This window comes from Manacus candei, unplaced genomic scaffold (assembly GCF_025592945.1).
Source record: "Manacus candei isolate 608988 ecotype Guabito, Panama unplaced genomic scaffold, ASM2559294v1 h1tg000023l, whole genome shotgun sequence".
Classification (NCBI taxonomy): domain Eukaryota; kingdom Metazoa; phylum Chordata; class Aves; order Passeriformes; family Pipridae; genus Manacus; species Manacus candei.
The window spans coordinates 7991966-8004855 of NW_026138071.1; the positions used below are offsets into that span (position 1 = coordinate 7991966).

Here is a 12890-nt window from a genome sequence, read left to right on the forward strand (position 1 = left end):
AAGGGTACAGAGTCCCCTTGCAGCCTATGTCTATGCCTCTCCTGCAACTCCCACCCTGTGAGCCAGCCCGTGGAGCAGTCCAGGATCCTTTGCCTGCTGCAGGGTTTCCAGCTGGCTTGGCTTTGCCTCACCTCTTCTCTCCCTGAAGCTGGCCTAGCATTCCCCAGTCCCAGCCCCAGGGACCTCTTGCTGTCCCTCCTGCTTCATGTCTCCAGGACCTTGCCAGATTCCAAACTGTCCTGGAGATGCCACAGCCACTCCCCCCCAGCCTGCCCTCCCTAGGGCCCCGTCCTCACATCCTGGTTGCCCTGGCTTGTCCCAGAGATCCCAGTGCCCAGCCTGTATGCCCCAACTTGTCTCCCCCATGCCAGAGCCTCACAGGGCTCTGAACCCCATCAGGTCTTTGCCCAGATTTCCCTGCTGTGCACAACTGCTGTCACCTCCCACTATCCCCCCTGAAGCTGCAGATCTCCAGTTCCTCCACCGTGGGGGGCACCCAGCACCAGCAGCTGCAAAGCTTGCTCAGGATGCCCCCTCCATCCCTGCCAGCACAGGAAAACCTTCCTGGCAGCACCCTGCCCACAGCACAGCCTCCCCAGCCCCATGCACCCGCTGCTCCCAGCAGCATCCCCCACACACACACCCCTTGCCCAGGCGCTGCCCCCCCCCTCCAGACCACACTGTCCTTGCAGTCCTCACATTCCAGACGTCTCAGCGCTTTCACAGCCCAGAGATAATATTCACGGCGAGCAGACGTTTGCGTCAGTGTCAGATAGATCTCAATGCCACCCTGCCCCAGGGGGAGAACAGCGGGCAGACAGGCAGGCAGAAGCCCACGGCAGAGCCCCCTGAGCCACTGGCCTGCTGCACACCCCACAGTCATGCTGCTCCTCCTGCACCTGCTGCCTGCCATGCTGCCCACTGCTGCCCTGGCCAGCTGCACTGGGGCGGGTGCTGACAGGCAGCTCATCCTGGCTAAGGTGCGGGCTCGGGTGCTGGAGCATCTGAGCCCCCCACTTCTCCAGGAGAAGCCGCAGATGGAAGCAAGGAGGGTACACCGGAGAGACATCCTTGAAGACGCTGAAGTTGAGCCAGAGGAGCTGGAGGACACCTCCCAGGTGATCTTGTTCCCTTCCACAGGTGAGAACATCATGGTGGAATGGAGAGGGCAGAGGGGTAAGCAGGGTGGGGCCTCAAGGTAACACAGATGCTGAAGGATGGAGAGGCTGCTGTGGTGGTCTGCAGGAGAAGGGAAAGAGGGTATGCCAGGCTGGGGCACGGGCATGGGCAAGATTTGGTGGAGAGCCAGGAGGGGGAAAGGTATGGCAGGCAGGGACAGGCAGCCCAGTACAGACAGGGAGAGGTGTGGGCAGCACAAGAGAGTGCTAAGAGGCTGAGGAACATCTGGCCAGGCAGGATGCAGAGACATGGGTAGGGCTGAGGTGCAGGCAGGGTGGAATAGGGTGGGATGTTAGGGAATAGAGCAGGATACTAGAAAATGGGATGGAATACAAAAGGACAGAGCAGGATGCTGTGGGATAGGGCAGGATGACCAGCTATAAAGCACAACAGTGGGAGATGGGGCAGAATGCTGGGGGATGGGATAGGATGTGGATGCTGGGGGAAGGCAGCAGGATGACCAGCTGTGGGGTAGGACACTAGGAGGTGGGGCAGGATGCTGGGGCAACACTAATGGACCAGCCCAGGGCATAAGCAGGGCTTGGCTGTGGGACACAGCACAGAAGCTGCTGTGTAGCACTAGACAGCAGCTCCCCTGCACCCTGCCACAGCCTATGCTGGCAGCCAAGTGCCCTGCCAGCATCCCAGGGACCCTCTGCAACATTTCCCCTGCCGCCTGGCACTGGGGTACTCTCCCCAGGTTTGGGCACACACCCTGATCATCTTTTCCCCACCACAGATGTGCCCTGTGAGCCCACACAGCCGGACAAGTTGCTGGAGGAAGAAGGGATTTTCAGCTATCTCTTCCAGCCCTCAGCACACACCCTGAGCCGCATGGTGACTTCTGCCCAGCTCTGGTTTTACACTGGTCCTTTGGCCACCCTGAACCACTCAGCCCCTGACGTGCTGGCCCTGTCACCACAGGGCCGGGTGCCGGTGACAGCCATGGCAGAGCAGACACCTGAGCACTGGACAGTGTTTCACTTGGCCCCCATGCTGCTGCCCCAGCTCTCGCAGCCACTCTTTGTGCTCCTGGTGCGCTGCCCTGGCTGCCCCTGCCTGGCCGAGGGGGACAAGATGCCCTTCTTAGTGGCCACCACCCGGGCCAAGGGCAGTGAGAGGGCTCGTCGCTCCACCATGCCCTGGTCCCCAGCTGCACTGAGCCTGCTGCAGCGCCCATCCGAGGACTTGGCTGCCCACACCAACTGCCGCCGGGCTTCCCTCAACATCTCCTTTGAGGAACTGGGTTGGGACAAGTGGATCGTGCATCCCAGCAGCTTCGTTTTCCACTACTGCCATGGGAGCTGCACCGCAGGCCATGGGCTGAGCCACCGGCTGGGCGTGCAGCTCTGCTGCGCTGCCCTGCCCGGCACCATGCGCTCCCTGCGCGTCCGCACCACCTCCGATGGCGGGTACTCCTTCAAGTACGAGACAGTGCCCAACATCCTGGCCCAGGACTGTACCTGTGTCTAGAGCATCCCACAGCCCAGCCCCAGACTGTGATCCCACTGAGAAGGAGTTGCTTTCCCACTGGGACCTTGGCCCCACACTGCAGGGACCAAAGGGACCTGGAGGAGCATTTTGGGCTGTGCCACCCTCCCCTGCACAAGCCAGAGTTTTGGGCTGCCCCAGGTACTATCACACTGCCAGACCTGCCCTAGGGCCAGTCCCTGCCCAGAGCAAGTTGGGGCATGGCAGGGCAGGGATAGGCACAGCCTCTGGCAAAGGCACCATTGCCCTGCCAAAGCCAGGCTGCTGTCTGCAACCAGGTTAGCCCCCGTCTCTCTCCACCTGCTCCCCTCCCTCAATTCTGCCCCTCCCCAAAGACTGGGGTCCCGCTTCTACTGCAGAATTCAACAGCCTCCCTGTGCTCCAGGCAGGGCCAGGCAGCTGCAACAGGATCAGATTGTGCCTGGGCAAGCCCACAACAGGACCTCACACTGGTAGGGCTGGTGGCATGCATGGCACCGCAAGTGAGCCCTCTCCCGGCAGCACAGCTTGTTGGAAAGCTTAACGGGACGAGTGAAATAAACGTGCTCCCTTTACTAAAGCAGTGTGGAAATGTCAGCTTCCATCAGAAGCAGCTACGGAGGTGGCATGCAGTTTGTGCAGTGGGATGCAACCTTCCTGGGGGGCTTCTAGATGGAGAAGTGAGGGGACGGGCAAGTACTTTATAGGCATCCAACTCTGACCTGGGGTACCAGAGAGGGGACTGGGGTCTGCTGGCCAAAACTGGCATGGCATGGCTGGGTTTGATATTGCCCTGGGCACGGAAGCACAGGGCAGAGCAACATCCCTTCTGCTCCGGGCAACAGGTTGTAGAGGAACAGGAGTGACAGAGGGATGAGGAGGCATGGGGATGGTGGGAGGATGGGGAGGAACGGGAAAGCCCCTCACCCGGCCCCTCAACAGGGATAGGGCCAAATAGGAATGCAGCCAGAGCAATTCTTCTCCACCAGGCCGATGATGAAAGCTGCCCCGTCACAGCCTCTGCAGAGCGGGAACAACTGAGTCACCCTGGGCAGCAGGGAGGTCCCAGCCCAGCCACGTAGGATTCCCTTCCCACCCCTTCCTCCCAAAGGACCAGATGCAGCAGTTCAGTACAAAACGTCTTCAGCCTTTACTAATATAGATATTAAAAAAAAAAAGGAAGAAAAACAGTGACAATCATTTCCGAGTAAAAAACAACGCTACAAAAGTCCCCGTGTGACCCAGGCTGAGATGACAAGAAATGCTCCACTGGCTCCTGGCCGAGCCCAGCTCGGGGCACCATGTCCCCACACTGTGGGGCCAGGGTCTGGCTCTGTGTGGGGGGTCCCAGCCCCGCAGGCAGAGTGGGAGGAAATGAGTTTTGGTCCAAGGGCGACCTGCCAGGACAGGGCGGAGACAGCGGGAAGGACAGCCCCTGACCTCTGCACAGACATTTCTGAGCAGGCCAGCCCACAGCTCACAGCCCCGTGCCAGGATGCTGTGCAGCATGGCCATACTGGCCCTTTCCAGCAGCAGTGCTGCCAGGACCCCTTCCATCCCCTCCACTTCAAGTGTAATGCCAGCCCAGCTCTCTGTCCCACAGCTCAGCCCAGCCAGCCAGACCCCCAGCCTGTTCCCCTAAAGCCCCACACCTTGGGGGCAGTACCAAAATCACCAGCATCACCCACAGATGCACAGCACTGGACGGTGCTGCAGTGGGTGGCAGCTAGCATAGGGGGCACAGGGAGGTGTGAGGAGAACATGCTGCAGAAAATGGGTGTGGGAGGAGGAAAAAAGGGTGAAATGGGAGATGGGGGAGCACAGGCCCAGAAGGGATATCAGGATGGAGTATAAAAATGCCAGGGTGCACACGCTGATGAGTTTATAAAAATGTACAAAAATAAGATATTCCCTTTTTGAAAATTAAGTAGGAATGAACCCCATGGCCCCCATCCCCTCCACTGCCCACCAGGACAGGGCTTGCCAGACTGCCCTGCTGGGCAGGCACATGGCATCCTCCAACCCACACTCCTGGTAGGACGCCTGTCCCATGGTGGCGGCGGCAGCCGCTCCAGCAGTCACCGCCGTCATCCCTGGTGGCACTCACAGCCCTGTGGGAAGCAAGAGGCAGGTTAGTCCCGGCCCCAGGTGGGATGGCATCCCCTCTCCAGGGGAGCCTAGAAGCACCCCTCCATGCCCTCTCCCCAGCTCACCCGTGGTCCTGTCGCAGGCAGTGGTCCCCTTCTCGTGGGCGAGGTTGAGGCGGTTCTGCTCGGCAGCAATGCCGTTGGCCTCAGGACTGCTGCTGCGGGCAGGGCTGGGGGGCCTCGGAGGGGGCTGGAGGTGGAAGGCCACCTCCAGGTGCTCCTGGGCCAGGCGCAGATGCTCACGCAGCCGGTCCAGCTCATGTGCCGGGGGAGCCCCAGCCAGAGCGAAGCGCCCCTGGGCCAGGCTCTCCTGGTAGTCCAGCTTGCCGTTGGTCAGTGGGGCTTGTGGCAGCTCCTTCTTCAGCGAGTGGTAGGTGGGAGGTGCACTGGGGGCTTTCTTGGAGTACTGTGGTGCAGGACTGTCGCCATTTGGGAGCGGAGGGCCACCAGACTGGCTCAGGGCATCACGGATGCGCCCCACACCAAGGTGCAAGAGCTCACAGAGGTTGAGGAAGAGGCAGAGCCCACTGACAGCATACATGATGAGGAGGAAGATGGTCTTCTCGGTGGGGCGGGAGACAAAGCAGTCGACGGTGTGCGGGCAGGGGCTGCGGCTGCAGACGTAGGAGGGGCTCACCTCAAAGCGGTACAGCAGGTACTGCCCAAAGAGGAAAACCATTTCTAGCAGTGAGCGGCACAGCAAGTGCAGGACATAGGCACGCATCAGCCCATCCTGCTTGATGCGGCGCCGGCCATCATGCTTCTCTCCGCCCTCTGGACTCTTCTCCTTCTCCACCTCGATCTCCTCAAAGATCATGGGGTCTTCTTCGTTATCATCTTCTGCCTCCTCGTAGTCCCGCCCGGCTCCCCGGCGCACCACCGGCATGCGAGCCCGCCGGGCTGCTGGTGTCCGGCGCCGTGAGGACTCAGGCATGCGAGCGATGCGGTGCATGGCAAAGCCCAGGTAGAGCACTGATGGCGTGGCCACCATGATGATCTGGAAGATCCAGAAGCGGACGTGGGAGAGGGGGGCAAAAGCGTCGTAGCAAACGTTCTCACAGCCCGGCTGCTGTGTGTTGCAGACAAACTTGCTCTGCTCGTCGTAGTAGATGGACTCACCCCCCACGGCTGTCAGCACGATGCGGAAGACAATGAGAACAGTCAGCCAGATCTTGCCTACAAAGGTTGAGTGGTTGTTGATCTCCTCCAGGAGCCGTGTCAGGAAACTCCAGCTCATCCTGGCTAGGCAGTTGACTCAAACCCTGTGGGGAAGGGGCAGGCAAACAGGCACTGAGAGAATGTGCATGCACCTCACAAGACTTGCCAGTCCACCAGATCCCACCTCAGCTCCCTCCTGCTCCCTTTCCCTCCAACATCCCTTCCCTTACCCACAGATCCACAAACACAGCCCTGCTCAGGCAACCATCTCCCCAAAACTTTGTCCACCACCACGCAATGCCTCCCTATGCTCCCATCTGCATCCTGCTCCCGCCCTGTCGCCAGCCAGGTGGGTGGACGGAACTTGGGAAAAGGCTGGGACATCCTGGTTCCCTGCAGGGACACATCTAGGGGAAAAGTCAGCACAGTCACAGCCAAACACGTCAGCACAGGGCAGTACCAGCTGGGGACTGTGAGGGGGCAGGCAGAGGCAGAACCACATCCTCTCCCCCATTTGCCATCTGGCCCTGGGCAGGTCCTCAATCAATGCTGCACCCTGTGACAGCATCCACACCCTCCCATGGGGGTCCACAGGCCCCTAGAGGGCATGCAGCAGCCCCACTGGCCCACTGCAGCTGCCAGCCCTGAGCCCTGGCCAAGGGGGGATCCCCTGAGGAGCAACCCCCACCATGTGCTCAGGAACCAGGTGTTCTGCACCCCACAGAGCTCTCCCCTGAGGGCCAGCAGAGATGCAGCATCACTCTGCCCCTCCAAATCTCTGTGCTGTGCCCTTTCTCCTGCAGGACCCCCAGCCTCCAAAGCACACAGTGGCCAGTGGTCAGAGCAGCCTGAAGGCCAATGGCAAGGGCTGGCAGGGGGAATGGAACAGGAAGCAGGACAGTGATAGCAAGGGGCAGCGTGGGGCAGCCAAGGAATTGCACAAAGCCCTGGCAAAGCAGCTGACACCAGAGAGCGGGGAGGAAATTGCAAGGACCACATCGCAGCTCCCAGCCAAAGGAGAAGACACAAGAGGAGACACCTCACTGCCACCCCTGGTTTCAGCAGCTTGTGCATGTGATGATGCAAGGGCAGCAAGTGGCAGGGCTGCCTAGGGCAAGCAGAGGGGATGCATCCCCAGTTTCTCCTGCCAGCCCCATTCCATCACCTCCAGCCACGGCATGTCCCTAAGGATGACCGCTGCCACTGCACTCATGCCACTATTGTCCAGAATAAGAGGATCTTTCAGGCTTAGTTCAGCCTGCCTCCTGACCAACCCCACCTAAACAGAAGAGCTCCTCCATCACAAGCATCCATGCTGGAGACATGCTCTTGCTGACGTCCTGGTGCCCAGCAGAGCCTGCTGAGCTGTGGGAGGTGGCACAGGCTGGCACTGGGGATCCAAACCCAGCCCATCAGGGCCACCATCCTCCTGTAGTCAAACGCCCTGCAAGATCTCACTGCTGCCCCGTACCACAAGGGCCCTCTCCCCCACCACCTCACTGGAAGGAGGATGCTTTGTGCCTCCTTTAGCCCTTGTCTGCAGCAGCACACTGCCCTAGCATGAGGGTGAAGGGCTGGGGCAGAGAACAAGGTGAGGGGAGCAGGCAGGAGGGCAGCCCTGGGAGGCAACAAGCACATGGAAAGCAAAAGCACATGTTGGCACTGTAGTGGTGGTCATGGAAGAATGACATAGAGATGGCCAGCAGCGTGGAATGGCAGCAGCAGTGGGCATGGCCAGGGCAATATAGAGCTGCCCTCAGCTTCTCCCCCACCAGAGGCAGGTGGCCAGAGTCCAGCTCTGCCAAGGGGCACAGCCATCCAGGGCCTCCTGGCCATGCTGGGAGTCAGGACTAGCACCACACACGCTGGCTCGGCCCTACATCTATGTCTCAGCCCTACTGACCCCAGTCCCCCTACCTGGGGCCCCCAACCACCTCCACCCCTGACTGCACTGTCGAGGGCCCCCAGTCTCCCCTGCCCAGGAGCATAGCAGCAGGCATGCCACTTCGGGGCTCACCAGCCCCGGCCCGCCCGGGGACCTCTGTTCCACTGACCCCTGCCACTCTGGGGACCCAGCCCACAACCCCAGCCTTCCCGGGGTCCCCAGTCCCACTGACTCCAGCCCAACGGGAGCCTCATGCCCAGCTGCCCCCACCGCCTGCCCGAGACCCCCAGCCCCTCGATCCTCCCTGCCCGCGCCCCATCCCACGCCTGTGGCTCTCGCCTCCCGGGGCACCGTCGCCTGCCCACCTGCCTCCCCCTGCCCACCGCCCCGCGCCCTCCCGCAGCCCCCCGCTCCGCAGCCCCACTCACGGCGCACCGGGACGAGCGGCTCCCGCCAGCAGCGGCGGACAAAGCGGCGGGGCGGCGCGCCGCCGCCTCCCGCCGAACAAAGGGGCCCGGGGCCGCGCCGCCCCGCCCCGCGCCCCCCCGCCCGCCGGTGCGTACCGACCGCCCCGCTCCGCACCCCCGCCCCGCCCCGCACCGGCCGGCCCGCTCCGTTGCCAGTGCCCCGCTCCGCGCCGGCCGCGCCACGCGGCGCGGAGCTCTGGCCCCGTTCCGGCCGGTCCCGCGCCCCCCGGGCGGTGCCGCCCTCGGTCCCCCCCGCCCGCGGCTTGGGAGGCCGCGCAGGACTGTGGGCAGGGGCCGGCGCCGGCCGAAACTCGCCCGGAGGCGGCTCCCGCCCCACCAGCTCCATCCAGCCGCCGGCTGTCCGGCTCCCGCCCTCGGCCCCGCGCCCCCGCGGAGCCATTGGCTCCCGGCAGGCCGCTCCCGGGAGGCGAAGCGAAGCGGAGGCTTCCTGCCCACCGCAGGAGAACGCTCAGAACCGCGGGTGCGGCTCAGCCCGCGGGGTGTTCAGGGGTGAGCCCGGCCGCAGAGGGAGAGGAGGGAGCCACCGCTCCGGCCCCTCGTAGCATTCTTCTCCTCCGAGTGGAGAGAAAGTATGGAAGAAAGGAGAGATCCGATGGCGTGGCCTCAGACGTGGTGGGAACGCAGAGGAAGATGTGTCTGTGTGGTGGGAATGTGCCTCAAACCTTTTGAAGCCCGTGCTGCTTCTTGTGTTCCAGACCAGGTCTCTGCAGCAAGACGGGGCTGACCATGCAGTACCTCCAGATATGCCCTTATAGTCAGCACTGTTCCCCCAAGGCCAGCACAATGGCAGCAGTGGCTTTGAGTCACCACTCTGGAGCAGTGGGGCTGTCCCTCCATTCAAGCAACCCAACCGCTCACTTTCTGCACTGCTAAAATTGGCTCTGTGGAGATTTTGTTGGTGCTGAGTCTCCATGCTGGTGGGCCAACCACACCAGTGATGTCCTGGATAGAGCATCCTGTCCTTGTGCCCTGGTGTGGGGATGAGGAGGGATGCCAAGCAGCCTTGCACAACCCAAACACTCAGGGGAAAGCTGTGTTGCGTGAGCTCATGAAATGCTGCTTCTCCTCAATGAAACATGTGGTCCCTTCTGCAGAAGGGTTTCTGGTGGTTTCAGCACTGGTGGGTTCAGCACTAGGGGCTGGCTGGCTGGGGGAGGACTGACACCTTGAGGCTGGGGCAAGGAGAGGGGTAGGAAGTGTGGCCGGCACATCTAGTGTGGGGTTTTTGTTACTCTGCAGCAGCCCTGCTGCTTCCCTAAGTCACCAATGCTACCATGGTATTGTAACAGCACTCGCAGAGCCCAGGCACAGACTTGGTGCTCTTACATGGGAGGGCTACTGGAGCACCCCCAAGAGCAATGGGCTGCACCCTGACATGGGTGTGGGTGTGTGCACAAGAGGCTGGGCAAAAGAGCCCTGCTTTCAGCTCCCTTGCTCAATCCTTCCTTCTTCCCAGCTCATGAATGTGTCAGTCCCCTCTTATGGAGGGAGAGCTGCTGCAGAAGAAAGGGGATTTGACCTGGATATGAAGAAACGCTTTCCATTGAATGCTGTTCCTATGCATGCAACTACAGCATTAACGTTTCTGTACAGGGAATAAATGCATGCTTCAGATTTAGCACAGACACTCTGGTCACAATCTCCATCACAGGTCAGGAGAAACAGGAAGACATGGATGCAGGGAGGCATTAAGTTGAGCACAGAGACTCAAGCTTTTGGAAGGATATAGGGAAGCATTCAAGGCCAGAAAGGAACCCCCTTTTTTGCAGGTCAGCATGGAGAGGTGGGAGCAGGGCAGGGGGCTACCAATATGAGGGCAGCATCCCATCATGCTGGGGATGTCAAGCAGCACACTGCCTATGTTGAAACTCCTGCTCTTGCCAGGCAATTAAAGTGGCTTGGGGCTTTCTTTCTCACAGTCACCACTAGTTTTCAAGTGCTTCCAGGTCTCACCTCCAGCTGGCTTCACCTCCGGATAGCCAAGGAGTTTGCCAGAGGTAAAGGATCTATGTGACCCTTTGACTCTGATGCTCACCGTGTTAAGAACAAGCCCCCGTTTCACCAGCCTCACATTAAAGTGAGGAGTGTGACCCCTGAGGCTCTGCAAACTGAAGCTGTTGAACCCAGAATGAAGCTGCTTGTTGGGTGGGGTCAGGCACCACTGCTGCAGCAGTTTTGCACAGCACAGCTCAGCCCATGCCTGGACTGTGGGACAGAGCTTGCCTTGGGGGGCCAAGCCCAGGGGGTGGTGTTGCCCATCCCATGGACAGCCATTACTGTGCTTGTCAGCATCTGGCCATTGGCATCAGAGCCCTCCAGCTTCCCCTGTGATGGTACCCTGGGTGTTCCCGGGCTCTACCCTTTTCTTCAGCTTACAACATCCAAATGCCCACAGAGGCATCGCCCTTTCAGCCTGGGACAGAGGGCAAACCCACATCATCCGGGAAAGGAACAGTGGATGAAGGGCGTTGCCTACCCACATCCCTTTCCACATCAGCTGAGGCTGACAGAGCATCGTGGGCAGGAAGGATGTCCAGACCAGCAGCATCGTGGGCTCGAAGATCAGCTTTGCAGAGGAAACAGGGGCACCGTCACCAACCGCAAAAACCAGGATCAGCCCCAAACTACTGACTCTGTGTAGCAGAGCCATGACAGGGCAGCTGCACAGCCCAGCAAGAGCAAGGGGAGCTGGTAATAGAGATAGTGGCTGAGGGGGAGCATAAGCACAGGGATAAGAAGAACATCCACTTCTGGGACAAGCACTACAGCTCAGGAGGGACATGGCAAGAGCTCGCACAAGCAGTTCTTTCTCACTGTTCAGCCACAGTGCTGCAATGGAGGCACCCTCTGCGACTGCACTGCCAGCCCCTGCCTCAGCTGCCAGACACAGGGTGCAGGGAGTGTGCAGCTCAGTCTGGATCTTGATAGCAGCCTCGGTTTCTGCTCTGATCAATAGAGCAGAATGGGCTGGGCCCTTCTATGACTGCCTCTGCTTTCGGGGATGGTGGCAGTGAGACAGATGGTGGGGTTGGGTATCCTGGGTGTGTTTGCTGTGGGGCGACATGGACCATGCCTAGCTGGTGCTTGGCAGCGGGGCGAGGGAGCCAGCTCCACCCTCACCGAGCAGGGCCATGAGCAGGTGGCACTGCAGGTAGGCAGCATGTGTCCTCAGCAGCAAACACCCTCTTCCCAGATTAAACAACTTGTCTGGCACTGGGACAGGGAGCAGACAGCTCTATTAGGGACTGTTTGTCCTGATACAGGACAGCTCCATAACTAGCTTAATAACCTTCTGATAACAGGCAGAGGCACACTCTGTTGAAAGAGCATAAAGGGCAATGACTGTCCCCTCCAACACGGGCTGGGATGGCTTCAAAATAAAGTCCCTTTCCCTTTCACCCCCCCACTTGATTATGCAGCACAGTGGGGGGTACATGGCACAGCCCCTGCTCACCTCTCTCATGCTAGGGTCTTCTTCCCAGTTCCCAGGTGCTGACTTCTGCCAGCACCATGTGCAGCACTTAAGCCCAGTCTGTGTTGGCTGCTCTTCCTCTGCCAGCCAAGCTGGAGGGCAGCCCACAGGGAAGGGGTTTACATGGCCCTGGGATACTGCTCTCTATGCTGGGTAAGGAGCATTGGCACCTCCAAGGGATGGAGCTGGCCAGGCAGGTCCATGAGCCACAAGCAACATGTACCCTTTACTGCTACATCTCTAGTCCCCTGGAGATGAGGCCAGCGGGGATATTCTGCCAGAAGTAAATAACCAGTCACTCCAGTCACCCAGTTTGATTAGAAACAAGGCTTCACTAGTTCGACATAGTGCAAGGGGGCTGACCCACAGGCTATGAATGCTCAAGGCAGTACTGTTTAGAGGGCAGGCAGATGCAGCAGAAAGCACTGAAACTCGTGACTGAGGCATTGAACAACAGGTTAAGGCAGGGCTGGTATGTGCCCATGGAAAAGTGGTAGTAGCTTCAGGCTCATGGCAATGGCCAGCCTGAAGCCTGAGCCCACAGCTGCCTGCAGCCTGTCTCTAGAGCCCTATGGCCACCCCAGCCTGGGCATCCCTCCAGCTTCATACACCTTGATACGAGACCACTCCAGGTAGGCACAGGCAGGGAAACACTGAGGTTCAGACCAGCCTTGCTCTGTGCTAGCAGAGCACTCAGAAAAGGAGAAAGGAAAAAGGGAGAAAATCCACATTGTTTGAGACCACAGCCGGAGGACTGCATAATCAAAACCGAGACGGGCAGAAGATATCTGCCGCTGGTTCAACAGATATCCCACCTTTCTGCAAACCCCAGCTATCCTACACAGTCCTGGTCGGGGCTGCCTGCAGTGCTGGAGAGGCAGTTTGTGCCAGGGGACCACTGCACACATCCAGCTGATGCAATGAGGCCAGTTAATGTAATCACTGTGTCTAGTGCAAGAGGCCCTACAGCAAAGCATTGTGATCACAGAGTAACCACAAAGGGGGAAATCTGTAATAACCAGGACAAAACCCTGAGGGAAAACAAAGCAAGTGTTTCATGAAGAGGCAGGAGACAGGTTGTGGCAGCGCAT

General features: G+C 59.9%; 2 protein-coding genes across 3 annotated transcripts; one reads left to right on the forward strand and one right to left on the reverse strand.

Annotated features, from left to right (window-relative positions):
- Positions 1–466: 466 nt before the first annotated feature.
- Positions 467–3581, forward strand: INHA (inhibin subunit alpha). Its single transcript, XM_051787927.1, has 2 exons — positions 467–1140; positions 1919–3581. The coding sequence occupies exons 1-2, from the start codon at positions 783–785 to the stop codon at positions 2650–2652; spliced, it is 1092 nt and encodes a 363-aa protein (XP_051643887.1). The 5' UTR covers positions 467–782; the 3' UTR covers positions 2653–3581.
- Positions 3582–3775: 194 nt separating this feature from the next.
- Positions 3776–8362, reverse strand: LOC127471211 (gap junction gamma-1 protein-like). Of its 2 annotated transcripts, none has more exons than XM_051787925.1 (3): positions 8268–8362; positions 4863–6058; positions 3776–4760 (listed from the first exon to the last, which is right to left on the reverse strand). In XM_051787925.1, exons 2-3 carry the CDS (start codon positions 6031–6033, stop codon positions 4753–4755), a joined length of 1179 nt encoding a protein of 392 aa, XP_051643885.1. In that variant the 5' UTR covers positions 6034–6058; positions 8268–8362; the 3' UTR covers positions 3776–4752. The 2 variants fall into 2 exon arrangements, with proteins under 2 accessions (XP_051643885.1, XP_051643886.1); XM_051787926.1 differs by having other exon boundaries at positions 8275–8332.
- Positions 8363–12890: the final 4528 nt, after the last annotated feature.

Excerpts from the sequence above, each read along its gene's own strand:
- INHA (XM_051787927.1), top strand. The coding sequence starts at position 783 with ATGCCACCCTGCCCCAGGGGGAGAACAGCGGGCAGACAGGCAGGCAGA. Across the intron at positions 1,141-1,918 it reads GATCTTGTTCCCTTCCACAG|ATGTGCCCTGTGAGCCCACA; the intron begins GTGAGAACATCA and ends TCCCCACCACAG.
- LOC127471211 (XM_051787925.1), bottom strand. The coding sequence starts at position 6,033 with ATGAGCTGGAGTTTCCTGACACGGCTCCTGGAGGAGATCAACAACCAC.